General features: G+C 40.9%; 1 protein-coding gene across 5 annotated transcripts in view; it reads right to left on the reverse strand.

Annotated features, from left to right (window-relative positions):
- The window catches only part of dmxl1 (Dmx like 1), a 50,322-nt gene that overhangs the window by 16,835 nt on the left and 10,515 nt on the right, over window positions 1-22,972 (reverse strand). For all 5 annotated transcript variants that reach the window (XM_029438875.1, XM_029438874.1, XM_029438873.1 and 2 more), the window contains exons 10-33: window positions 21,625-21,805; window positions 19,846-20,022; window positions 18,947-19,188; window positions 17,347-18,064; window positions 16,891-17,012; window positions 16,257-16,346; window positions 15,730-15,832; window positions 15,472-15,591; window positions 14,935-15,153; window positions 13,097-14,334; window positions 12,612-12,873; window positions 11,771-11,904; window positions 10,909-11,095; window positions 10,661-10,771; window positions 9,933-10,102; window positions 8,650-8,747; window positions 8,342-8,507; window positions 7,057-7,185; window positions 6,776-6,914; window positions 5,421-6,217; window positions 4,498-4,596; window positions 3,913-4,080; window positions 1,477-1,668; window positions 922-998 (exon numbers count right to left, since the gene is read on the reverse strand). In XM_029438875.1, the coding sequence (XP_029294735.1) occupies window positions 922-998; window positions 1,477-1,668; window positions 3,913-4,080; window positions 4,498-4,596; window positions 5,421-6,217; window positions 6,776-6,914; window positions 7,057-7,185; window positions 8,342-8,507; window positions 8,650-8,747; window positions 9,933-10,102; window positions 10,661-10,771; window positions 10,909-11,095; window positions 11,771-11,904; window positions 12,612-12,873; window positions 13,097-14,334; window positions 14,935-15,153; window positions 15,472-15,591; window positions 15,730-15,832; window positions 16,257-16,346; window positions 16,891-17,012; window positions 17,347-18,064; window positions 18,947-19,188; window positions 19,846-20,022; window positions 21,625-21,805 (5,939 nt within the window). The remainder of the gene's footprint in view (window positions 1-921; window positions 999-1,476; window positions 1,669-3,912; window positions 4,081-4,497; window positions 4,597-5,420; window positions 6,218-6,775; window positions 6,915-7,056; window positions 7,186-8,341; window positions 8,508-8,649; window positions 8,748-9,932; window positions 10,103-10,660; window positions 10,772-10,908; window positions 11,096-11,770; window positions 11,905-12,611; window positions 12,874-13,096; window positions 14,335-14,934; window positions 15,154-15,471; window positions 15,592-15,729; window positions 15,833-16,256; window positions 16,347-16,890; window positions 17,013-17,346; window positions 18,065-18,946; window positions 19,189-19,845; window positions 20,023-21,624; window positions 21,806-22,972) is intronic.

Here is a 22,972-nt window from a genome sequence, read left to right on the forward strand (position 1 = left end):
GATTGAAATACCAAGGTCAGAGATCTTTCTCTGAAAGAATAATGAATGTTTTCTCTCTAAGCTTCAAGAAAACTCCCTTTTTGACACATTATTTAATCGATACAAGCAAATCTATCTCTGGGGTCACAGCACTGTGGCTTTAAAAGGTCCCAGTCTGGTCAAGCATAAGTAAAACGGATTCTGTACAACATCAAGCAGTCTGGCAGAAGCATGGCAGGAACTCACACAGCAGCACAGCTGTAAGCCAAACACACGCGATCATCCATCCAAAGTTTGAACCCTACTGGGTTTTTGTCAAAGTGATTGGGGGTTATGGTACATACACGCCTTAAATAAACAATGTTCCTCTCATCGGTCAAAAACCAAAAATCTAATTAAATATTTACAATAAGAATGACAAACGGCAGCCTTGCAGCTTCTATAAATAATTTTCAACAGGATCAAAACGGACAAGTAACTGTCATATTTGTGTTGAGCAAACTTCCAACGTGTTTTTCCCTTTCCATGTCTTCAATCACATCACTGTAACACTTTGGAAAAGCAGCCTAAGGCGTGTGCTGAGATTATTTTCCATAAACAAAGCTATCCCGAAAAGCATTTTACTCTTTGGTATTACATTTGTAGTGTTTGACTTGAGATGTATGTGTGCATTATCCTCTTGCTTGGTTACAAGTAGTCATGTCCCTTCCCCCTTATTATTCTGCTCCAATAAATCCACACACACACACACACACACACACAGCAAATTAACATTATTTTTGCCAGCATTTTGTCTTTGAAATGCTAAGAATAGGAAAACAAAGTCAGATCACTCTTTCATTCAGTGACAGCTAGTGCTGTGAGAGTCGTGGAAAATTTAAATAATTGTATCAAAGTTAAGCATCACTTGAAGTCATTAAAGTCCCAGATCAGGACACTGACCTGTGGGTGTGTCCATCACACAGACACTGATATATACAGGCTGACAGGGAGGCAGCCAATGTGTGCATCACATAGATCTGAAATAAGGAAAGGGATAAAAAAAACAAAACAATTTAAATAAAGTTTGAAGTGCATGAATACAAATCGATTAAATCAAATTAAAAACACACCTAAAAGAACAAAATGAAACTTTATTTGTCCAAGCATTTGTTCAAGAATCCAAACATTAAAAATTACTTCCAATAACAATTTAAAAAACAAAACATGAACACTTATTAATAAAAATCCTTTAGATTCTTTTCTTTTAAGAATTATTGTACCGAGTGGGACATTTAATAGTTGACAAATTCACCAGATATAAACACTCATATGCAGGCTCTAATCATTTATTTTAAGTTTGTAAAAATGTACATTTTTCATACACATCTCCCAGGGATTATTGTCATCTTTCAATATAATCAAATTTATAGCTCTTCTATCAATAGGACATTTTTATTTATGCAATCAACAGTAGCAGAAGTGATAACGGAGGTCAGAGACCAGAGACCGCCTTACCTCATTGTTTACAACATCGGGATGTGGAGGAGAGTCGAGTGAATTGATGGTCTGCAAGATGTCATGAGCCAGGTTGGTCAGATAGACGATGGGATTGGCCACCACCGTCTTTACGTTAGCGGTGCAAGCCATCAGAAGAGGTATAGAGGTTGGCTGACAACACGGCATCACCGCTGACTGGATGGAGTCATCCTGTGGGGAGAAATCACAGAGAAACATTCACATGTGGGTTCAGTCATTACAGTATGTCTGCAGGTACCTTAAAAAAACAGATGCACCAATGAATGCACACAGTAAATAACTAATATGTAAGTGTTTAGTGTTCACAAATAACACAGACTCATCACACCTATAGACGGGAACAAATGCAAAACCACACGTCACACCTCGCACACAGTAAAGCTAAAAAATAAAAGATATCTTTAACTTTCTCATTTCTTTTTTTAGAGGGTAAGAGACAGCTCACAAAGGGACCTGGGAAATGAGAGGAGATACTTTGATCTGTGAAACAGGAGCCTTTTCTGAAGACAGAATAAGTCATACACGATCCCATACTTCCATACAGGATACATGCACAGAGCGTCCATGACGTGTGTACCAGTGTATGTGTGAATAACATTTAAAGAGCAAAAGAGGAGAGATAGGCAACGGAGGGGTGCCTGGTTTTGTGTGTGTTTACTAGAACCCTGAACATGACATGTGTGTGCAAGAATACCACAGGCTTGTGTTTGTCACACTTGATGAATCACATTCAGTTGTCACTAACCTCCCTAACAGAAGCTCTACGGACTGACTCAAGTTAAGACAAAGGGAAAATACAGAAACTTGACAACCAATGGGAACAGAGATGGGGCAAAAAAAAATATCCCTTTCATTTCAAAATCAAAGTAAGAGTAGACAGAACTCCCAGTGCTCGTCGACAGTGCTAACATTCAAGAATGTTGTTTCCACGCCAGCTCATTGAGCGGTTTACCTCCTGAAATATGACTCAACCTTCGAACAGTCAGCCTGAGGCAGGATCCCCCTCAGGAGCTGGGAGAATCAACTTGCCAGCCCATTGCTCGAGGTGTGCAGACTATCGCCAATGCACAATACCTGGGTCTAAGTGTGTGTGCGTGTGTGTTTTGGGAATCAGGTCGCATTAGGCTTTAAGATGGCTTCATGTACTTCTTTCTCTGATCAGTTACAAAATACTGCAGCTCTGCTCACCAGTGTGAATGTTTTTATATGCAGCTGATGGTTCTTATTTCTCTGTCTTTTGTGTTGCAAAAAAAACAATTAATGAATGAATGAATAACTAAGACAAATAACACATTTAGTTTGTGATGTCAGGTATGTTCAAAACCTCTGACGGATAACGTTTGGGGAGGCTGCACCAACTTCATTATCGCTTGTACTGTGATGAAAATGTCTGGGTTGCAAATATGAAACAATGTTCTCAGTATTATGATCATTGGAAGCAACCATTATATTCATTATCAATTATTTTGCTCCATTCTCTGTCATCACAAGTTACCAGAAACATGCTTTCCTAGTTTGATAAGGAACCAACAATCCCAAGTGTTATCTTTTATAATAAGGTGTTTGTGAAGCTGTAACTGGCTATTGTGTAATTGATCAACCTTTTAAATTGACATCGACTAGTTATCGATTACAAAAATATTTTTTGTCCAATAATAAATCCTATTTCATTCTCTAAACGTTAATAGATAGAAAAGAGAAGCAGACCAGGACCAGCAAATGAATCTAAACATCCTACAGATCAGCAAAATCTTAGCAATTTTTCAATTAAGAATTAAAAATTAAGTGATTAAAACAAAAATGTTTATACCGGTCGATCTTCGTTCCTACCCTCACCTATGGTCATGAAGGCTGGGTCATGACCAAAAGAACGAGATCACGGGTACAAGCGGCCGAAATGGGTTTTCTCAGACGGGTGGCTGGCGTCTCCCTTAGAGATAGGGTGAGAAGCTCAGCCATCCGTGAGAGACTCGGAGTAGAGCCGCTGCTCCTTTACGTTGAAAGGAGCCAGTTGAGGTGGTTCGGGCATCTAGTAAGGATGCCACCTGGGCGCCTCCCTAGGGAGGTGTTCCAGGCACGTCCAGCTGGGAGGAGACCCCGGGGAAGACCCAGGACTCGGTGGAGAGATTATATCTCCTCACTGGCCTGGGAACGCCTCGGGATCCCCCAGTCGGAGCTGGAGGATGTGGCCCGGAGAAGGGAAGTTTAGGGTTCCTTACAGGAGCTGCTGCCCCCGCGACCCGATCCCGGATAAGCAGTAGACGATGGATGGATGGATGGATGAAAAAATGTTTAATCACTTTCACCGGCAACCTAAAATCAGTTCCATGGAGCCAGCTACAGAGCCAGACTAACTTGGCTGTCGCTGAAAGATGTGTGTCTGTCAGTGGCTTTTAGTGTGCATGTTTTAATTACCTGGTGAGACTCTTGAAGCAATAAAATGAGCTCCATGCGCACAGAGGCCAGTCCTCCACCGTGGGAGCCATGCAAGCTGCAGTAGCTCAGAAACATCCTCAGTAAGGGCTGGTTACTCTGCAGCCAGTGTCTCCTGCTTCTCTGGCTGTCACCACGAGGACTCCCGGGCTGAAAAACAGTTTTTAACTTTATTAGTTTTAAAGACAAATCAATCAAAATCCCTGTAAATAGGCCAACGTCATCCAGCTGCCTAGTGTTCAGACAAAAGCTCCACAGTGGTATATTCAAATCAACCATGGGTTAAAAACAATGCACATTAATCTGTTAATCCGTCAACAATAAATAAACTAGAGAGTCTTTGAAATACACAGCGAGTCTACTGTGCATAGGTATGTACTGTATGTATAGTTAGGTTTGCAGCTGAAACTGAAATAGAGGACATTTATGTTAGAAGTTGAGAGAGTAAGGGTACAACAATCTTTTCAGTTTACAATTTTTCAAACCATATCACGACACACTGTGCTGTTGTGTTGACTTTTTATCATGAATATCTGACAAATCTAGAAGCCAGCAATGTACACCCACCTGTTCCTCCTCCATCAACCCAGAAACCGGGGCTTCACCCTGGATAGACAGCTCTGGCAAGCAGGGCTTGTAGCTGCAGCAACGCTGGAGAGCCACCACCTGGGATAAGCAGAATAAAACAAATGTTAAAAATCAATTCATAAAGAAGGAATTTATTCTGCATGCGTGGGAGTGAAAGCAAAACATTTCACCAAATTGTCAAACAGGAACAATTTCATAAGAGAAACCCACTGGAGTTATTACCAATATGATGTTTATATGCACTGACACAGTGCTCACGGAGAGATCACATCTTGAAACAGTGAACATGAAGACAAGAGAGATGTGTGGGATTTATGAAAGTCATCAAAGTTTTATTGGAGTGAACTTAAGGGTGTAGCCAGACTAATGCTTCAACAGACCAGGGTTCTCCACGACTAATAATTTACATCGTCAAATGTTAGTTTTTTTTTGCTCATTGATTGATGCCGTTTGTTGTGTGTAGAGGGTGAAGCGCTGAGCTTAATAAATGTATAATTTAAAACAGTAGCCTTATGTTGTTTTTATCTCCAAGCTGCTCACACACACACACACACACACACACACACACACACACACACACACACACACACACACACACACACACTTTCTATTAACAGTGTTATTAATTGGTGGATATTTATACCAAAATAGACTGTATATCATGATTTATTAGGAGAAATAAAGATGTATGTAAAATCAGACATTCATCACCCTCATATAGCCCAAATGGAATGATCCTTTGTTTCGCAACCACATTTTACCGGTACTGCGACAATTAATGAGTCGAATATTTAGGGTAAAGACTAACCCTAACCGATGATATTATAAAAATATCAAACACAAAAAAATATATAGATTTGACTTAAGTTTGTAAAAGTGTTGAAATATGTGTGTGCTATTACCTCCCTCTCCAACCACTGGTAGAGCTGGCATCGTAGCTTCCCTCCATCCAGTTCATACCCCGTCGACAGCGTCCGGAGCTCATTGGTCATAATCTTTAGGCAGGCAGTGAACTTCAGATGTGCCGCCAAGATGTCATTAGATGGAGCGAGGAAGTCATTGCAGTCCTCACTCTCTTCTCTAGTCACAGTCTCCGTTAGCGCCGTCATGGCATCCTGCGTGTCCTGGAACACACTGCTGCCGTCTTCAGTTATGCTGTTCGTACCATTTTTAGTTTCTTCTTCATCCCCATCATCATCATCATCATCTTTGTCACTGTCCCATTTCAGCCCCAGGGGCTCATCTGGATGAGTCAGTGATGGCTGGCTCCAGTCAAAACTTAACACTGAATCTGACTGGCTGTTGGACAAACTGTTTCTGTCTGACTCGTAGCCGTTTAGAGCCGGCTGAGACCAATCGTGGTCCGAAGTTTGGCCCTTTTTGCTCCCAACACTGAGTTCAGCAGCGATGCATGCATCCTCCTGGTTGGGGAGTTTGGAATGCTTGCGGACTTTGGGCATCTTGGAGAGGACTTCAAGTGCTAGCATGGGGCAGCCAGCTTGCAGGTGTGCATATGCAGCTGTGAAAAACAGTCTCCTCTCCTCCAGGCTAATGGAGTCAGCCCTGCGACCCTCAGCGGTCAGTCCAACCTTAGCTTTGTCTGAGGAGGCAAAATGGCGGCGAAGGAGGAGTGGGTGGGTTCGAAGGTAGGTGTAAAAGTTGAAAACCTCAGGGTTACATGTAGACACTGAAGAGGACCCTGTCGGATACAAAGATACAGAACATTGGATTTATATCCCCGCTTGCGGCTTTGACTACAGCACCTGCAAGGACAAGCGCTGTTTTTTGACGAGACACAGAAATGGAGCTACAGCTGGCCTGACAAAAACTCAAACACATTAAGGCATCACACCATGCAAGCACTGACAAACTGCAGTGTGTGGTCACTAAGGTGAGTAAAGAGTAGAGTTGTGAGTTCAAAAACGGACATCTTATTGAGAACGGCTGACTGACTTGGTTTATACCTTGATGAAAAGTCTAAAGGCCTGTATGACTCTACTGAAAACCTAGCAAGGACAGCACATACTATATTACGTATAAGCCGTTTAAATGTTTGTATGAGCCAGTACATTCTCAGGGTATTATTAAAAGTGTAGTCAGGTCTACAAAAAAAAAAAAGGAGGGAAAAAGGGGAAACTTTAGCGAGATAATACCAAAACGTAACTATACTTTCTTTTGCAGTACCACACTGTACCTTCTTAGTTTTACTTTTGAATAGAGGTGAGGAAAAAAAACAGGCAGAGCACTGCAGACATACCAATGTCACATCTTCTCGCACTGGACCCAGAGCTGGTGCTGTTCGCAGGCTGATCGAGTAGAGTGTCCAAGGCTCGGCTGTAGTCCTCCAGGACCCAGTGAGCCATGCTACGCAGGAACGGGTCCTGGTGGGCTGGAATCTGACATTTACAGAGAATTAAAATGGCTCATTCTGGTTTGTGCAGTGTATTAATTAGCAAAATGCTGGAGAGTCAAACAACACTGGATAGTTTGATGAAATCAAAAACAAAAGTGTGTGGAGGCTGTTCACAAACTCTGCACCTGTTTGTCTTGTCCCAGAACATGTCTCTGGAGGATCTTTTTGTAGGTGGACGCCGTCTCAAACTCGGACTCATACAATCTGGAAATCACCAGGGCAAGCTGAAGGTCCTGCATTTTCTCTATACACACCTGGAGGAGGAAATAAAGCAAGATATCACAGTCCGTAATCATTTAAAAATAGTTTTCTGAGCTTTTGGCACAGGCCTGAATGGAGCGAGAGAAGAGCAGACAAATAATGTATATTCTGGACACAGTTTAATCCAGAAGGACATAATCATTTGTTTGTTTATCTGTTGAAAAGTAAAGTAAAGAACCAAAACATTTAATAAAAGTCTGTGCGCACCGCAAAGAGTTGGTAGATAGTTGAAGTTGTTGTTGCTCCCAAATGGTGAGGTGTGAGGTGCAGTTCAATGAGACTACCTCTAAACCAGAGAGACTAAACAAAGTCAACGGTAGCCATTTTGCCTGGGTGACGCTCATTTCCATAAAATGCTTAGAGAAGCTCCAGTTACTCACACAGATTAAAACGTCCCTGAAGCAATGAGTCACAATATTTAAAACAGAAAAAACCTTGATAAATAAAAGGTTATTAAACTAAGATGAGCAGCAGCCCTCTTGATACGAGATGGAGAGCGATTTGTTTTTATGGCTATCCAACTCTGAAAGATTTCTGTAGCAGTACTAGTATTTCTGCCATCTATCAAACTACAAAAGCAATTCTACCAATTATGCATAAAAATGTGCAAGTTTACGGCTATATCATTTTCACAAAATGAAGGTGGTAGGTAGGGTCCCTGTTTACGAGGCTCCAACAAGAACGTGGTGCTGCTGGTTTATACATGTAACAACATGCTACAGAAACTTCTCACAAAAAAAGATGGAAAAACAGCAACATCCAAGAGTCAACTGCCAACATCAATAATTCTTCAGTGCATTGTGCTAAAAGCTCTTGACAAAGACACCCCTGTGGGAATCTATTGAGCCGTTTCAATAATTGAAAGGATGCTGCATGCTACTGGAAATACTGGTGGCGAGATCAGTTTGTGAATGTGGTTTGTCTGCTTTTTCCTATACCATCAAACACTGACCTCGACGATGCATTCTTAGAGAAAAGGCATACGTAAAATGCCACAGAAATGTTGTCAATGAAAATGAGCAGCACTTGACGTTACTCGTGTTGTAAGCGAAGTTTCTAACTTAGGTTTAGCAGGCTGACAAGTGGAACTTGCAGTTGTAGGAACAAGTGCTTCTCTCAAACAGTGTGTCATGTCTATTTTCCACTTGCCTCCACAGCATCCTTAAGGGAGCCGGCTAGAAGGAAAAACGCAGCAGAATGCTGGAACCGCTGCTTTCCCAACAAAGAAAATGCATTTTTCAGAGCTGCTTTCCTCCACCGGTCCTCGCTGAAGTTGTTTCGGAAAAACTCTGTCATTTTGGCATTCCTCTGAGATCTGGAGAGAAAGATATCATGGATTCAAAACAACAATACTTGTGTCATAGATCTTCAGTAATCTGACAGAGATAATCTTGGTTAAGAGTAAGGGGAAAATATTGTGATGACTGCCTGTGTAATTTATATGCAAAGGTTCCTACCTGTACAATCCCCAGACAACTGCCTTCTTCTTCAGTGCGAGGTAAAATATAGCTGCATCCAGAGGATCGTTGTTTTTCTGTAAAGTAGTCTTGGCAACCTAACAAAATAAAATAAAAAAATATATTTAGCTGAGCCCTCCTCAGACTATTGAGTTTATTATCGAGTATCCACAGAACAAGTTGTAACTTTGTTACAAGTTTCAAAAGGAGAAAGTCCTGATGTGTTTCTTAGTGTCGGACCAACAGATATTTTGTTTACGCCGGATTAAGACAAAGAATAGCAGCAAACGTTACATTAGAGAAGCTAGAAACAGAAGACTAAAACCATTAATCACTTATCAAATCGGTTGCCGATCGACTTTCAACTGTAGCTTTAAATATGTAAAAAAGCACTTACTGTATAAATGTAAATGACAAGACCCTAAAACAGCTCAACAATACATTTGATGATTAGAACAAGACCACAATATCTAATATGAATGCTAATTTAAACTAAACTCCATAGAGATACTGGCCTTTCCATTTCATATACCGGTACCTCCTCTTTGATTTGCTAATGACTGCACAATCTGAACACCAAATCACAATTTACCGTTGGAGCAAAGAAACCTAATTTGATATTGATGATTATCTCCGCCAGGCTTAAGGTAATAATGCGTTTGGCTGTTTGTGCGTCTTTCTGTCTGTGTGACTAATCTTGCATACTAATATCTCTCGTGCTCATTCATGACTGTAAGCCCAAGGATCTCTCCTGGTTGATTAGTTTTTTTTTTTAATTGTGAATCACCCAAACTATTTTATTGACGTTTTATACCCGCATCGAATGCTGCTGGGCAAAAATGAAGGGAGAATCTGTGGGATTTCAAACCGGTCTTTGGACAGAGCCAGAGAGCAGCACACAATGCTCCGGCTAGGGTGCGAAATGTAGATGCATATATTCATCCAGTGCCTTTTTATCGGGCATCAATCTCTTTTTTATGCATGTATTGTTGGAAAAATAGACTTGAAGCGTAAATAAACACTTCGGGTCACGGTTACGCCCATGAGACCCAAGCCTGCTCGGAGCCGGTGCAGACAGCTGCATGGAATAAAATAAGAGAGTATCCGTTGTGTGAGCAGGCGGGTGAAAAACGTGTCTCATAAGATTGCAATCTAGACAGGGGGCCGTTGTGGTTTGTATTCATTTAATCACACATTACAGCAGTGATTGTGGAAGACACACCTAGCGAATCTCTTCTGAGTGCACTTTTCCAGTTAAGTACTACTGTCATTGGCCACCTCACCTTCTCAATACACCTGCGTAGCTTGTTGGTGCTGCGCAGCCACCAGCCCACGCCCATGGAGCGCAGCTCAGGCCAGGTGGGCTCTCCCTTCTGAAGGGCAGGCAGCATGTTCAGCAGCTCCTCCTCAGCCTCAGAGTGGAAGGCCCAGGCATAATGACATGTTGACAGGCCTGAAGAGAGGAAAAAAAAAAAAGAACAAGTGGAAATTGGAGAATGTTCTGTATTTCCCAGGGGGAATATCAACACTGTTTAGTGTGTAAAAGCAGCAACACGGTATGTAATAAAAGCAGTGAGCTGCATCTTGCAGCTACAGTGTTGTACTTGTGAACACTGTGGAGTTCTATGGGAGCATACACAGACTAAGTGCCTTGCTCAAGGGGAACTTTATTGCAATCTGCAAAGATGATGCAAAGACTATGGCTTGTTTTCTCTCATTGAGACTTATACTGTCAAACATGTACACTTGAAGTACTGCTCTGATAACTAGGTGGGCACTTTAGCTATATCTAAAAAGAAACTTATATTATATTAAGTCTGCAAGATCATATGAGGTAAAGATATAATAAAAGGCCTTTTTACAAAGTGCCCTAATTTTGAGGGACATCAATTTATTTGTTAGATTAGAAAGGAATATGTATATTGCTCTGTACCGCGAGTGAAATGCTTGTTTGTGTCAGCTACGAAATGCACCCGATGAAAACTGTTTGAAAACCACTATGGCACTTTACCTTGCCGAAGCAGCTGTGCTCGGTGTGCTGGAGGCAGGGAGGTGGAGAGGAAGGTGTGGAGTCTGACAGCAAGCAAGAACTTCAGACCGCACTCATCCAGTGTCTCGCCACCTGGTAAATCGATGACAGACAGCTATTACTGCTACTTCTAAACATAATTACATGATGTTGTGGAACGAAGCACTTATCTCCTGCATTTCTATCTATTTGCAGAGGCCTTATTTTATGTTGTTATTTCCCTGCAGTACCTTTGCTGTTGCCCTGACTGTCCTTGAGGTCTGTGCTTGTGGTAGCGATGGTGTCGGCCAGCGCCATGAGAGACATCTGCTCCATACGGGTTAAGCCCGGCAAACTGGAATGTAGGAGGTGGCTGGACAGAACCTGAGCATGCTCTGGACCAAAGAATGTCGGACTGTACTGGGCCAGGTCAATAACCTACAGATAGGGAATAAGACAGAGGACAGTCTGTAAAAGGAACCACATGGCATTTCTAATTGACTTAAAACATAATAGAGGGAGGCAGGAAATAATGTTAAAAAAGGAGATTGTGTCATGGCTGTCAAACTCACAACAAAGGACACACTATATTGGATAAACTTTACAAGCTTTTCCAAATGACTCAACCGTTTCATAATATCTAGAGACTTAGCCAACACATGGCTAGATTTTGATGCATTAGCTAGGGCCATCATATATATATATATATATATATATATATATATATATATATATATATATATATATATATATATATATATATATATATATATATATATATATATATATATATATATATATATATATATATATATATATATAAATAAAATTATTCAAAAATGTTGCTGTCCACTCTCATTTTTATTAATTCTCTTTTAAGTTTGGCATCGGTGATGGAGATCTACAGTATTTGTACAATTGGAAGTGTCCCAGCATGGGATCGGAAAAGGTTGGGTTGGTACTGCAGTGACATCCCTTTATGCCATACACAAGTGTCACCAACAGACCAGGAGACTGCAACATCGCACTGACCACCTGACAGATGGACTGATGACTTCCTGCTTCAGGAAAGGAAACCCCACCGCCCATTTTTACTTTTTTAAGCCAACAGACCTTGTTCCCCGTTTCCTCTTGATCGTCGTCCAGAGGGTCCAGGTCCACAATGCTGGGTGTATGAAAGAGCTCATCATAAACATCAGCGTGACTGGACCCATGCCCACTATCTCCACTCACACTGCCCACTTTATCTGTAGGTAGACACAAGACAGGGCTAAATTACACAAGTCATGTTCTCCATAAGAGATATGCAGGAATATACCCTTCAACCGGGGAAATGTTTCTGCTTTCATTCATCTAACTTTGTTTCCTTAGAATGCCAAAGAGTAGTACATTATTCTCAGTTATTTACACCTTGAGGCTGAAAATGGTTGCTTTTCCACTGTAAATACTGTTTCCCTGTTTTAGTTTGTGTACCCGCTTAAAAAGCAGGAGAACATTTTTGTCAGACTTTTGTCAGTTACAATCTTCCATTTTCAACTCAACACAAAATTAATCTAAAGTGTAATGTATTTATTTTAATAAATTGGTACCCACAAGTGAAGTCTTTTAATGTTCGTATAGTTCAATATCTTAACGCAACGCTACCTCCCAAGTTTGTAGTTTTTTTCAGCTGATTTTAAGATTGTGTTCATTACTTTTTAAAGTAAGGAGTTAAGATAGAGCTTTATGTTCAGGGCTTTTATTACCCGCAGAGACAAAGTCTTATAACAGTAGGTGACAACCTCTGCATCTTAACTAAACTCACTTTAATTGATTTGCATTCAATTAAAACATTTTTTTACTATTATGGATTTTTTTGTTATTCAAATTAGTAGTTTAGTACTACAGAAATAAACTTTACTATTCTATGAACTACTGAATATTATTATTATAAAAAGACAAGTTGTAGACCAACCAGGTTTTGGTGATGTATCTTCGCCATCGGCTGCCAGAAGGGCGTACAGAGGCAGGGGAGGGATGGAGCTTATCTCGGTGTAGTCCGCGGTGGAGTTCTCTGCTTTGCTGAACATCTTCCGGTCTCTGGCTGTGCTGCCTCCGGCGCTGATGGTTCGAGAGCGCACACGTTTCTCAGGATTGGTGGTACTGTCTTTAAGTGCCACAATTTCTCCAGCAATGCATTTCACCAGGTGAGAGAGGATGGCTTTGGCACGGTGAACCTTAAGAAAGACAAATGATGTTACACACATTTATATTTCGAAATATAAAGACACAACAAATGTCTACTTTCTGTAAATCTTGATTCTTAATTAATTCTCAAATGTATTAGTCTGCTTTACTTTAGCTTCATATTAACTCCTTTCAACTGGAGAAGGTACTTAAATAAAAGAAAATAATCAAAAGAAAAGATAAGACAGGAATGATCTAATTTATTCAACTGACCTTCCCGAGATCCATGAGCTCCAGTAACTGTACAGGATGGTACTGGGGCAGAGTGGGAAACAGTTGGTGAGCTGCTTCAAAAAGCCCAGAATCTTCCATCTCGACAGGCAGGTCATAAGCGGTTCTCTTCCCACTGAGTTTCTGAGCCAGGCTCATCATCGATCTCGTCAGAGCCCTTTTGGGAGGGGCCAGTGAAGACATGGGGGCCCCTGAGCTGAGACCCTCCTCCTGGCTCTGTCTGATAGCTGAGATTATGGAAGAGACGCTGCTGCTGAGGTCTGTGTCTTGGGCAATCGGGACATTTGGTTTGAATGGTGCTGGGGGCTGCCACTGGGAATAGACGTGCATCTCACAGTCCATGCCCACTACCAGGATGCCGTCTCTTACCCAGGAGAGGGAGACTGGAATGGGTAATGAGCCTTCAACAGAGGAGACAAGGTTGACTGAACGAAGCAGAACCAGGCGAGACAAGCTTTGGTCTCGACTGGCATCAGATGACAAACCCAGTTCTGGAGGCTTCCCAGCGAGACGACCATACATATAAATCTTTGTCCCAATACCAACAGTGAGAACATGTGACCCATCTTCTTGGGAGACCCAGTCCAAATGAACCAGGCTCTTACTAGTAGAGCCAGGACAGTCCTCGTTAGGTATAGGCATGTCCATGTTACCTAGAATATTGGCATTTCCAGTTGTGGGATCTGTGCTGTCCAGGACTATTGTCTGCTCTAGAATCCACTGTGAACCACCAGTGGACTCACACTGGAAGATGCCAATGTGGACCAATGGCTCTTTAGTGTTTGCTTGGTTGGGGCTTGGAGTGAGATTTGGGCTGCATTGTACAGTCACAGTTGGGGTCAGGTGGGTGTTATTGTTGTTGAGCACATAAGGGGAAGAAGCTAGAGTGGGAGGAGAAGTCAACAGTCCGTGAATGTTCAGATAAGGTGTTAAGCTCAGAGGTGTGTTTGGTATCTGCCTGTAGGCAACTGCAATCCGTCCAGAGTGACAGCAGCTGACCTCTATGGGATGACCTTGCACGCTTACTGCGCTGCTGTTTGGAAGCCTCTCCTCCACCAGCAGAGGCCACTCCTCCCACTGGTACATCAAGTTGTCCAAACTAGAAGGCTCTGTCGCGATGACATTACACCTCCAGAAGCGCACCTTTCCATCAGAACAGGAAGTAGCAAGGAGGTAAGGCACACGATCAGCTGGCAGAGAACATGACGCGCTCAGGTGACCTGGAAAAAGAGTTGACAATACACTATTTGGTGAGAGTTTTCATTCTAATTCATATCTATGAATTTTTTTTGTCATTTTTCAAAAGGTTTTATTGGATATATGCTATGCAGATGGCAATATAAGAAAAGTTTATAAACAGGCTAAAAATATATAAATAATATTCCCATGTTTGTCAGTTTGACAAATATATAATATATACACGATAACAGCAGTAGCCCTTTCATAGTGGATAAATAAATGTCGGTATGTTCCTGAAAAGATTATTTCAGTCAATAATTTGCTAACTAAAAGGACCATTTCTTTTGAAAGTCCCCATGGCAACATTACATTTGCCTCAGTAGCTTCTACATTTCCTTATCTGTGCCATGCTTTTATACTGTCATACTTGCACTCTGTTTTAATTCAATTATGACAATACTGTTTAAGTGCAAAGAGAAATGTAATAATAACAATGCTGCTACTACGACTGCACTTTTTCATACTTGAAATGCCTTGTGTTGTGCTCAGGGACAGCGTTATTCAAGCTGCATTTCATTACCAGATGCATTTCATAGACTTGGGTCATTCGTACACGAGTGTGTGTCCTCATTGTCCCTCACCTGCTGAAGGTGTAACACTGATGGCTTCCACCCCTTCTGGCAGAGCCATCTCCTGGCTGTATAGCATGTGTGTTGTGAGGCTGAGGCGACAGGCACTCTGCAGATTGGAAGTGCAGGGTTTACTCTTCTGAGTTACTGGAGAAACGAACGTGTCAAAGCTAAACGTAGAGCTGTTCGAAGGAGAAGCTGAGGTGGCATCCTTCTCCGTCCTGGTCTCTTCTGTGTCACAGGAAAAGGAAATATTAGGTCAAAACTTTACCAAATTATTTATGTTTATACATTAATGCGGTTTCTGTCACAAAGTAAAGTCATTAATGGCATTTGTATAGACCATAAATATATTTTGTAGGGGGTTCAAAAACAAATAACATTTTTACACGTCAATACAAAATAACACATTTCAGAACTTTACAAATTATTGCTCTTACAGGCTTTCAGTTGTTAGAGAAAAACCACCACTTAACTGTCCTTTATTTATTTGACAGTGAATCAAACATTTTCTCACACCGTCTGAAGTGTTTTGTTCAAAGTACCCACCCATGGTGATGGGTCGCGCAGTAAGTTGGAGATGCCACATGTGGAGAATCGAGCGACCCGTCAGTGTCAATTCCACCACAACAAGGAAAAACCGTGCAGAGAAGGCTGTCTTGCTCGAGGCTGCAGGGGAAAACACAGGCATCCAGAGAATATAAATGAACAGTGCCACTATTAATGTGTTTGTAGGTGGTGCAAATGTTTGGTAATGAACCTTAATAATAGACATTTTAAGGTAGTTCGAAAATAAACGTTTTGTACCACTGTGAGGAGAATCAGGAGTTTGCTGTGTGCTTTCCGTTCTCTCACTGCCGAGGATCAGATCCTCCTCAAAAACATGTAGGAGCTGGGTCTCCTTCCCCTGCTGTAGAGAACAACAGCTGCTATTATAGAACTACACAGAAGCAGACACTGAACAACACGCTTAATCCACCGTGGAGCCGATATGCAGACACACCGACACGAGTTGTGTTAATGTTACACACACACACACGCACACGCACAAACATGTCAACACACAAACTGCCTGAGGGTATGAAAGAAGGTTGTCTCCGTTTTATCATGGTTGACCTTGATACTCAAAAGTCCACTAGACTGTTTTATGCTACCAATGGTGTAGAATTAAACTATGGATTTTAAATAAATCACAGTTAATATTTCATTTATGTCAGAGAAGTTTCTGCTAGTATTTTCATCCAAGATGTTGACAGTGTCGTTCTACTGTAAGACAGACGGTGATCAGAGAAAGCGATATCTTTGTTAAACACACTCTCTTTATGTATACTTACAAAGTCAGTAATGGCATCCAGCTCTATAATACACCCTGGCTTTGCTGTGGATTGCTGACTGATGATATTGAACACCTCCCCAACATATTTCTGAAGAGAAACAAATATTGACACTTTATTTGGGCACTGTTACATAGTCAAAACATTTAATTAGTGAGACGGATATAAAAAAAAAAAAAAAAAAAAAAAGCCACAACATTTATTTTCACCATTATTAGTGCCGTCATTGACGACAACATTACGGTAATTGCCCAAAGAAAATAATGAGCCATATATATGCCATGCAAGAAAGACTATTAAAAAAATACTATTCATGCTTTTTAATTAAAATATCATAAAAACTAAATATCACTTATTGATGGATTCAACTCTGCTGTATTGGATTAGAAGGACCACTGTGCTATTCATCTCATTTCTCACGTTACCTAATTGTGGTTCTGTGTAACATTTCTACCAAGTCATCCAAGGCTTACACTAATTAAGTGACAAGACTGCAAATGAACAACATCTTATTACCTCACCGAGTCTTTAAGGGTCCAAGGGGAAACATTGACTTGTTGTTATTGGTGTGCATATAAAATAGTCATTGCAATGCTGACTATACCCTGCAGAGTGTGTTTGTTTGATGACTTACTGATATATCAGGATTGGAGAGCTCACTCAGGAGTTTCTTAGCTTCAATAACAGCCTGATATAGCCTGAGTGAGTGGCCGTCACTTGCCACAAAGCAGGCGCTGGGAGAGTTGCAGTACACACCTAAAGAGAGGAAGGGGGGGGGGGGGTTATTACAGGACACTTTAAAAAATATATATTTTTAATGCATTTATAAAAACATTTAACAAACAAGCAAATATGGTAAATATCAAAGACTACTGTTATGAAGTTATATAGACTATGTACACTCCAGCAACAATGTTATTAGTGGGATACTTTTTGTAAATGTACAGCCTTCTGTATTATTCGTTTTACTGCATAACTGTTTGGTAAACAAAAGGTACTCTAACAAAAAACTGAAGCTGTGCTTAGATAAAGGCTGATTGCCGAGCACTTGCTTTAACAAAATCTCCAAGCAATAAAAATATGTTCTCACCTAAACAGCTGCTAGGAATGAACGTGGGCAGCCAGGCTACATTAGCAAACGCTGATGCATGGAGAGAATTGATCCGAGCTAGCTCGGAGACTCCGCCTGACAAAGACAACGGGCCGACAGGGTCCACTCTCCATAAAATCAGCTCACTGTAGATTGCATTTGGATCCTGGGAAACTACACCTAGAGATGACCGGCTGGGCCGTGAGCCTCGGGGCAGAGAGGCAGGATGAGAGAAACCAGAGGAGTAGGCGTCCGGAGGAGCCAGGATACTGTCTGCATCTGGCGTCCTCAGGGCGTTGTGGTGTGAGGTGGTGAGGAGGAGAGGGAGTAATGAGTGACAGGCCAGGTCATTGAGGTGGAAGCGGTGGCCACAGTACCGTGACTTGTGAGAGACGCTGAGCACAGTGGAGAAAGCAGAGTCCTCCGCAAAGCTGACGGCCCACTGGTTCAGGGAGCCATCAGCATGCTTGGAGATCATAAGGACGTTGGGGGTGAAAATGCTTAGTCGAAGACTACTGCTGGGTGCAGTCTTTCCTTGACCTCCGTAGCTTATTAGAGCAGATTTGGTTTGAGGCAATGTGCTCCCAGGTGGTCGCTGTCTGCCATGTTGGATAGCCAGATCTACGTTCTTGTTGCAGGCATACATAACCACACTGTGGCTTAAGGAGATTGCATCACCTGTAGGGAACGCTACAGGGATACGGGACACAAACGACACCTGAGTAGAGAAACAGAGAGACATAATAGCAATTAAATCTAGAGCAACTCAAACGTACAGCTCTGAGTTAATGATAAGAATGGCTCAGTCAATCAACTAATTCCTTGAAAAAAGCATACATCATGAAACAGCGCATGGTCCCGTGTGAATGTAGCAATGACACAGAGGGAACTGAAGATCAAGAACTCATTTAACATTAGGGTTATCTTAACAGTAAGATGTTTGACAAACTTTCAGAAATGAATGGAGTCACAAAAAAGTGATGGAGACTCGAGGCATACAGCCTTTTCATTTGTCCCATTACATATTTATATTTTAATAATAATAATAATAATAATAATAATAATAATAATAATAATAATACCAGGATTCTGTCTGGTGTATCTAAAGCAGCCAGGCATAATAAACTTGAATGTCAATGAAACTGGGGATTATTTTAGCTGCCTTGCCTGACTGACTAACTGCCATGTCACAAGGCTCTCATTATTTCACCACTAATAAAAATGCATCATGGGATTTCTGAATTTGATATGAAGTCTCCCATAATTAGAATGTAATTGTCTGAACGGTTGGAAGATGAATCCAGTTGGATAATCACAGATGTCAAAAATGATTCACAACCTTTTTGAGAATATATATTAATTATTTCCCCAAGAAGCGCTTAAATTATGAATACAAACAAGAGAGGGTTTACAGTGTTCATTAAATTATAAAGTCATTCGCTTTACTGTAGTTTCCTACCATAAGACTCAATCTTTGAAATGTGACCACACAAATAAAAAAAAGAAGTGATTTTCAATATTTGTGGACAGATAAAAAAAATGAGGGATCAAGTCATTAATTGTTTTACATAAACATAAACCACGTCACCGGTACACGTACCTGAGCTTGTCTGAACATGCCTGGCTGGTACTCATCTAACCAGTCGATGTGCCAGACTAACAGAGAGCCGTCCATGGGATGGATACTGAACAACATGTCTGCCCCTTTATTCCACTCCTCCAACAGCACGTTCACCTGGTGCTTCACTGCTTCCAGAGGAAGCTCCACAGCTTCAGGTCCTTGGGAGTCACTTGGCCTGCTACCATTATCATCTTCCTCAAAGTTATCCTCATCTTCAGGCTCTGGAAGACAACGTAAATCATAGTGCCCAAATGTAAATTAAAAAAAGAAATCTGTGGGGAAGACTAAAGCAATATACGAAAGGTCTGACTTAGGGATGCACGATTAATATACTATTTATAATATTATATGTTATTCCCATAATTAGATTATAGGTGATAAATTAATCTGCCGATAACACAAATTGAAATTGCTTTAATTGACTTAACAAGTGCAGCATCTACACACTCTGATACAGTAGGTGGCGGTATGCGATCCTCCAATAAACACAGAAGAAAAAGACTAAGCGCAGCACGCTGACTCGCCAAACATGTTGCTGCTGGTGTGGACGCTTTTCAGTTTCAGAGGAAGACAAGAACGGTTTTGATCTTAAAGAGTCAGAAATGTTTTTGCCGTGATAAAAATACTGATGTCATTTAGATTAGGTCTGAGCTATGGAATAATAAATCATCCAGCTTTGCTTATGGTAATCTTATCTGCATCGGCCATGAGAAGCAGGTAATTATGATTTTTTTATAGATATGGATTGATATTGTGCATCCCAAATCTGACTGATAAGATTGCAAAGTCAGAGTCTAGAATTGACAGCGTTATTCCAGTTTCATATGCACACCCCATAAAACAAAGTGTTAACACCTGATCCAAATATTGTTCTGTACCTTCATGGGAGCACTCGTTCTGTTGCTCCAGGCTGCCTCGGAGCTGCTGGAGGAAGACTTCCATCGCTAAAGTGAAATGAAGCTCTTTGTTGTTGAGCCAGTGGACAGTAAAAAGTCCTCCAGGTTCCTCATCATCCACGGCACTCAGAGAGGAGATGGAGGGCAGCAGAGGAATGTCTGTGATGAAGATCATAAGTGATAAAGAGGTTACGATGTTTAGAAAAAGAAGGCAAAGAATAGCACAAATGTACATTACATAAGATAAGGGGCATGCAGGATTAGAAGATCTGCTGGAGCAAGTTAAAGTTATTGAATACGAGTATAGTTTGATGTATGCTAAAATATAATTCAAGCATACAAATACCATTCAACAGGACTTCTCAGCCTCAAGGCTGAAAAAATCTACAAGATTTTGCCTCAGTTCAGGTCAAATTAAAACTACCCCACAAAAACACAAAGGAACAAACGCTCACATGTCCGTATGACAGAAACGTATGCCGGAGCATACGAAAATTTGTCAGAGTCCAAATACGTCATCCGATCAGAAAAGTGAACATATACAGATATGCATGTCTAACCTATTGATAGCGCATAACTTACTTATACAAAATGTATCAGACGAATACCCAACGAATGCATAACGTATACAAAAATATGCCGTATACAGAATATCTGCAACACGCTGGTTTACGTTGATATAAGGTATAAGTAGTATTCGCTAAGAGCTCACTGTTACGCTGGGGTGCGTTGTTGAATGCTGAGCATGTTCAAAATTACCGGACGTACCCAACGTGTACTTCATAAGTTATGCAGACGTTACGTTAGACATACGTGAATACGGAATACGTACGTGAATATTTACCTACGATAATATAGTACGTGAATACCTACGTGACTACGTTAGAGGAACGTTAGATATAGGCTACGTCGGCTGACGGTGAATCCTACAGCCAATTTATTGATAATGAGTGGATAACCTATTCCTACCCTATGTTAAGATGATGCCTGATGACGGAGTAACTTATTAAACGTGTTTCTACAGTACAGCTAGCGTTCAGCCTTCTAGCCGTTCTCCAGCATCAGCATGACGTGAACCAGATGGCACTTTTCCAGCTGCGTTGGCCAGACGCTCTGATACGTTTGAAATAAGTAAGTGATACGGTATCAATGTTTGACATACGTAAACCATTATGTATACGTCAGCTACAACACCGCTGTGGAAAAGTTGGACGTATTTGGACTCTGACACATTTTGAGCTAATTTTCATATACGCTGGCATGTTTCTGCCATACGGAACTGTGTGACAGGGTCGTATGTCTGGCGTGTTCGGCGTATAGTCTGCGTCCTTCAAACGATCACAACTTACCCCTAATTTATATCAACGTATTGTCGATATTTCGGATGCGCCGGCATACGTTTCTGTCATACGGATATGTGTGACAGGGTCTTAACATTTACTCTGAACAGAAATAATAATAAATCTACAAAGTTCACACCATCTTTGCCATGTGAAATATATAGTTGAAACCCTCTGACCTTCTTTCCTCTGATTTTCTTCAAGCAGAGCCAACTATCTATGCAGTCTTTATGGTTTAGGAATAACTAATATAGTGCGATACAATCTGTTCTTTCCTGCTCTTTAAGTGGTACTTTATACCATCTTCTGGCTCCAAACGCTTCACTAAATGTGGATGGTTGGTTGGTGTTCAACAAGATGCAGTAACGAGGATGAACAGGATTATCAACTAGTTACAGAAACTAATGTGTGCAAGTCTAACCTGTAGCAGGGTTGATGCTGGCAGCAATGTGGAAGTGGCAGAGAGCGTTGGCATGAGGCATGCTGCTGCTGCTCCTCTTGTGGTTGTAGTGTTGGCTCTGATGGTGAGGCAGGCAGCCAGTCAGAGAGGGCTGGGGGATATCTCGATGGAAGGAGGCGTGCAATGATTCTTGAAAATTGGACTGAAGAAAACATTAATTATTCAAATTTGAGAATTAATAAACACAATGTAATATGTTGTGACGCCTAAGAGTTCTTACCTGCTGACATTCTGATTTTAATTTGATGATTGTTGCAGAAATCTGAACATTTTCTCATGAACTCGAGTTTATCACTGTGATTTTTTCCATAGCTTACAAATGTGTGAACAAATCACAGAGACAATGAGATCTCGCATGAATCTCCACAGAGATTTAGATTTCTTAAATAACACAAAGTGTTTTATAGGGTGGGCAAAGATGTGAAACACCATACTGAAGATCCCCTTTTCCCCTTAAGGCCGACACAGCAATGCAGGTTAAACTTGCTTTTGAAGGTTGATGTGAATGAATCAACTTGTGCCAACTAACAGGGCGTCACTACTCTTCTCCCAGCCTGAGCTGCTCTGCTTTGGGGTTTCTCTTTGATGGATATTTAATTTAATGTTATAGATACTTAAATAGCATTTAGGTTAAGTGCCCAATTTGTCTAAGACAAGACCAGAGCCAGAGGGAAACAGGCAGGATGAGTGGCTGAGTGAGAGAGAGGCGTGTAAAGGGCACTGAACATTTATTTCTACAAAATTTGGTACGTAGATTATCTAATTCTTTTATTCTCTCGACTGTTTCGCAGTAACAGACCTATAGCTCTAGACTTGAGCCTCTATGTATGCTCACGACGAGGTATTAAATAGGGCTGAACAATTAAAACAGAATTGCAATATGGCCCATCTTAATTTTAAAGTGTGTGCTGGCCTACAAATTGCATTCTATATAATAATAATAATAATAATAATAATAATAATAATAATAATAATAATAATAATAATAATAATGAAGCAAAAACTATAATTCAATACAAAATTGTTAAACTTATCACAATATCAGTCAAAATATTCGCAATTAGATATTTTTTCACAATCGTTGAGTCTTAGTATTAACCTGTAACTCTAAGACAAGGAATCTTTCAAGTATTATTGAGAATGTTTTTCATCACACTAGCAAATAAGTCCTTTGTCCAATATTGATAACAAATAACAAATGTGCGTGTTTGATTATGCATGTGCCATACTGATGAGTACAAAGCATTAACATAACATTTCATATCTATGTAGGAAAATGAGATTGTAGTGGTAATCCCAGATCACCGTG

Source organism: Cottoperca gobio, chromosome 9, assembly GCF_900634415.1.
Source record: "Cottoperca gobio chromosome 9, fCotGob3.1, whole genome shotgun sequence".
Taxonomy (NCBI): domain Eukaryota; kingdom Metazoa; phylum Chordata; class Actinopteri; order Perciformes; family Bovichtidae; genus Cottoperca; species Cottoperca gobio.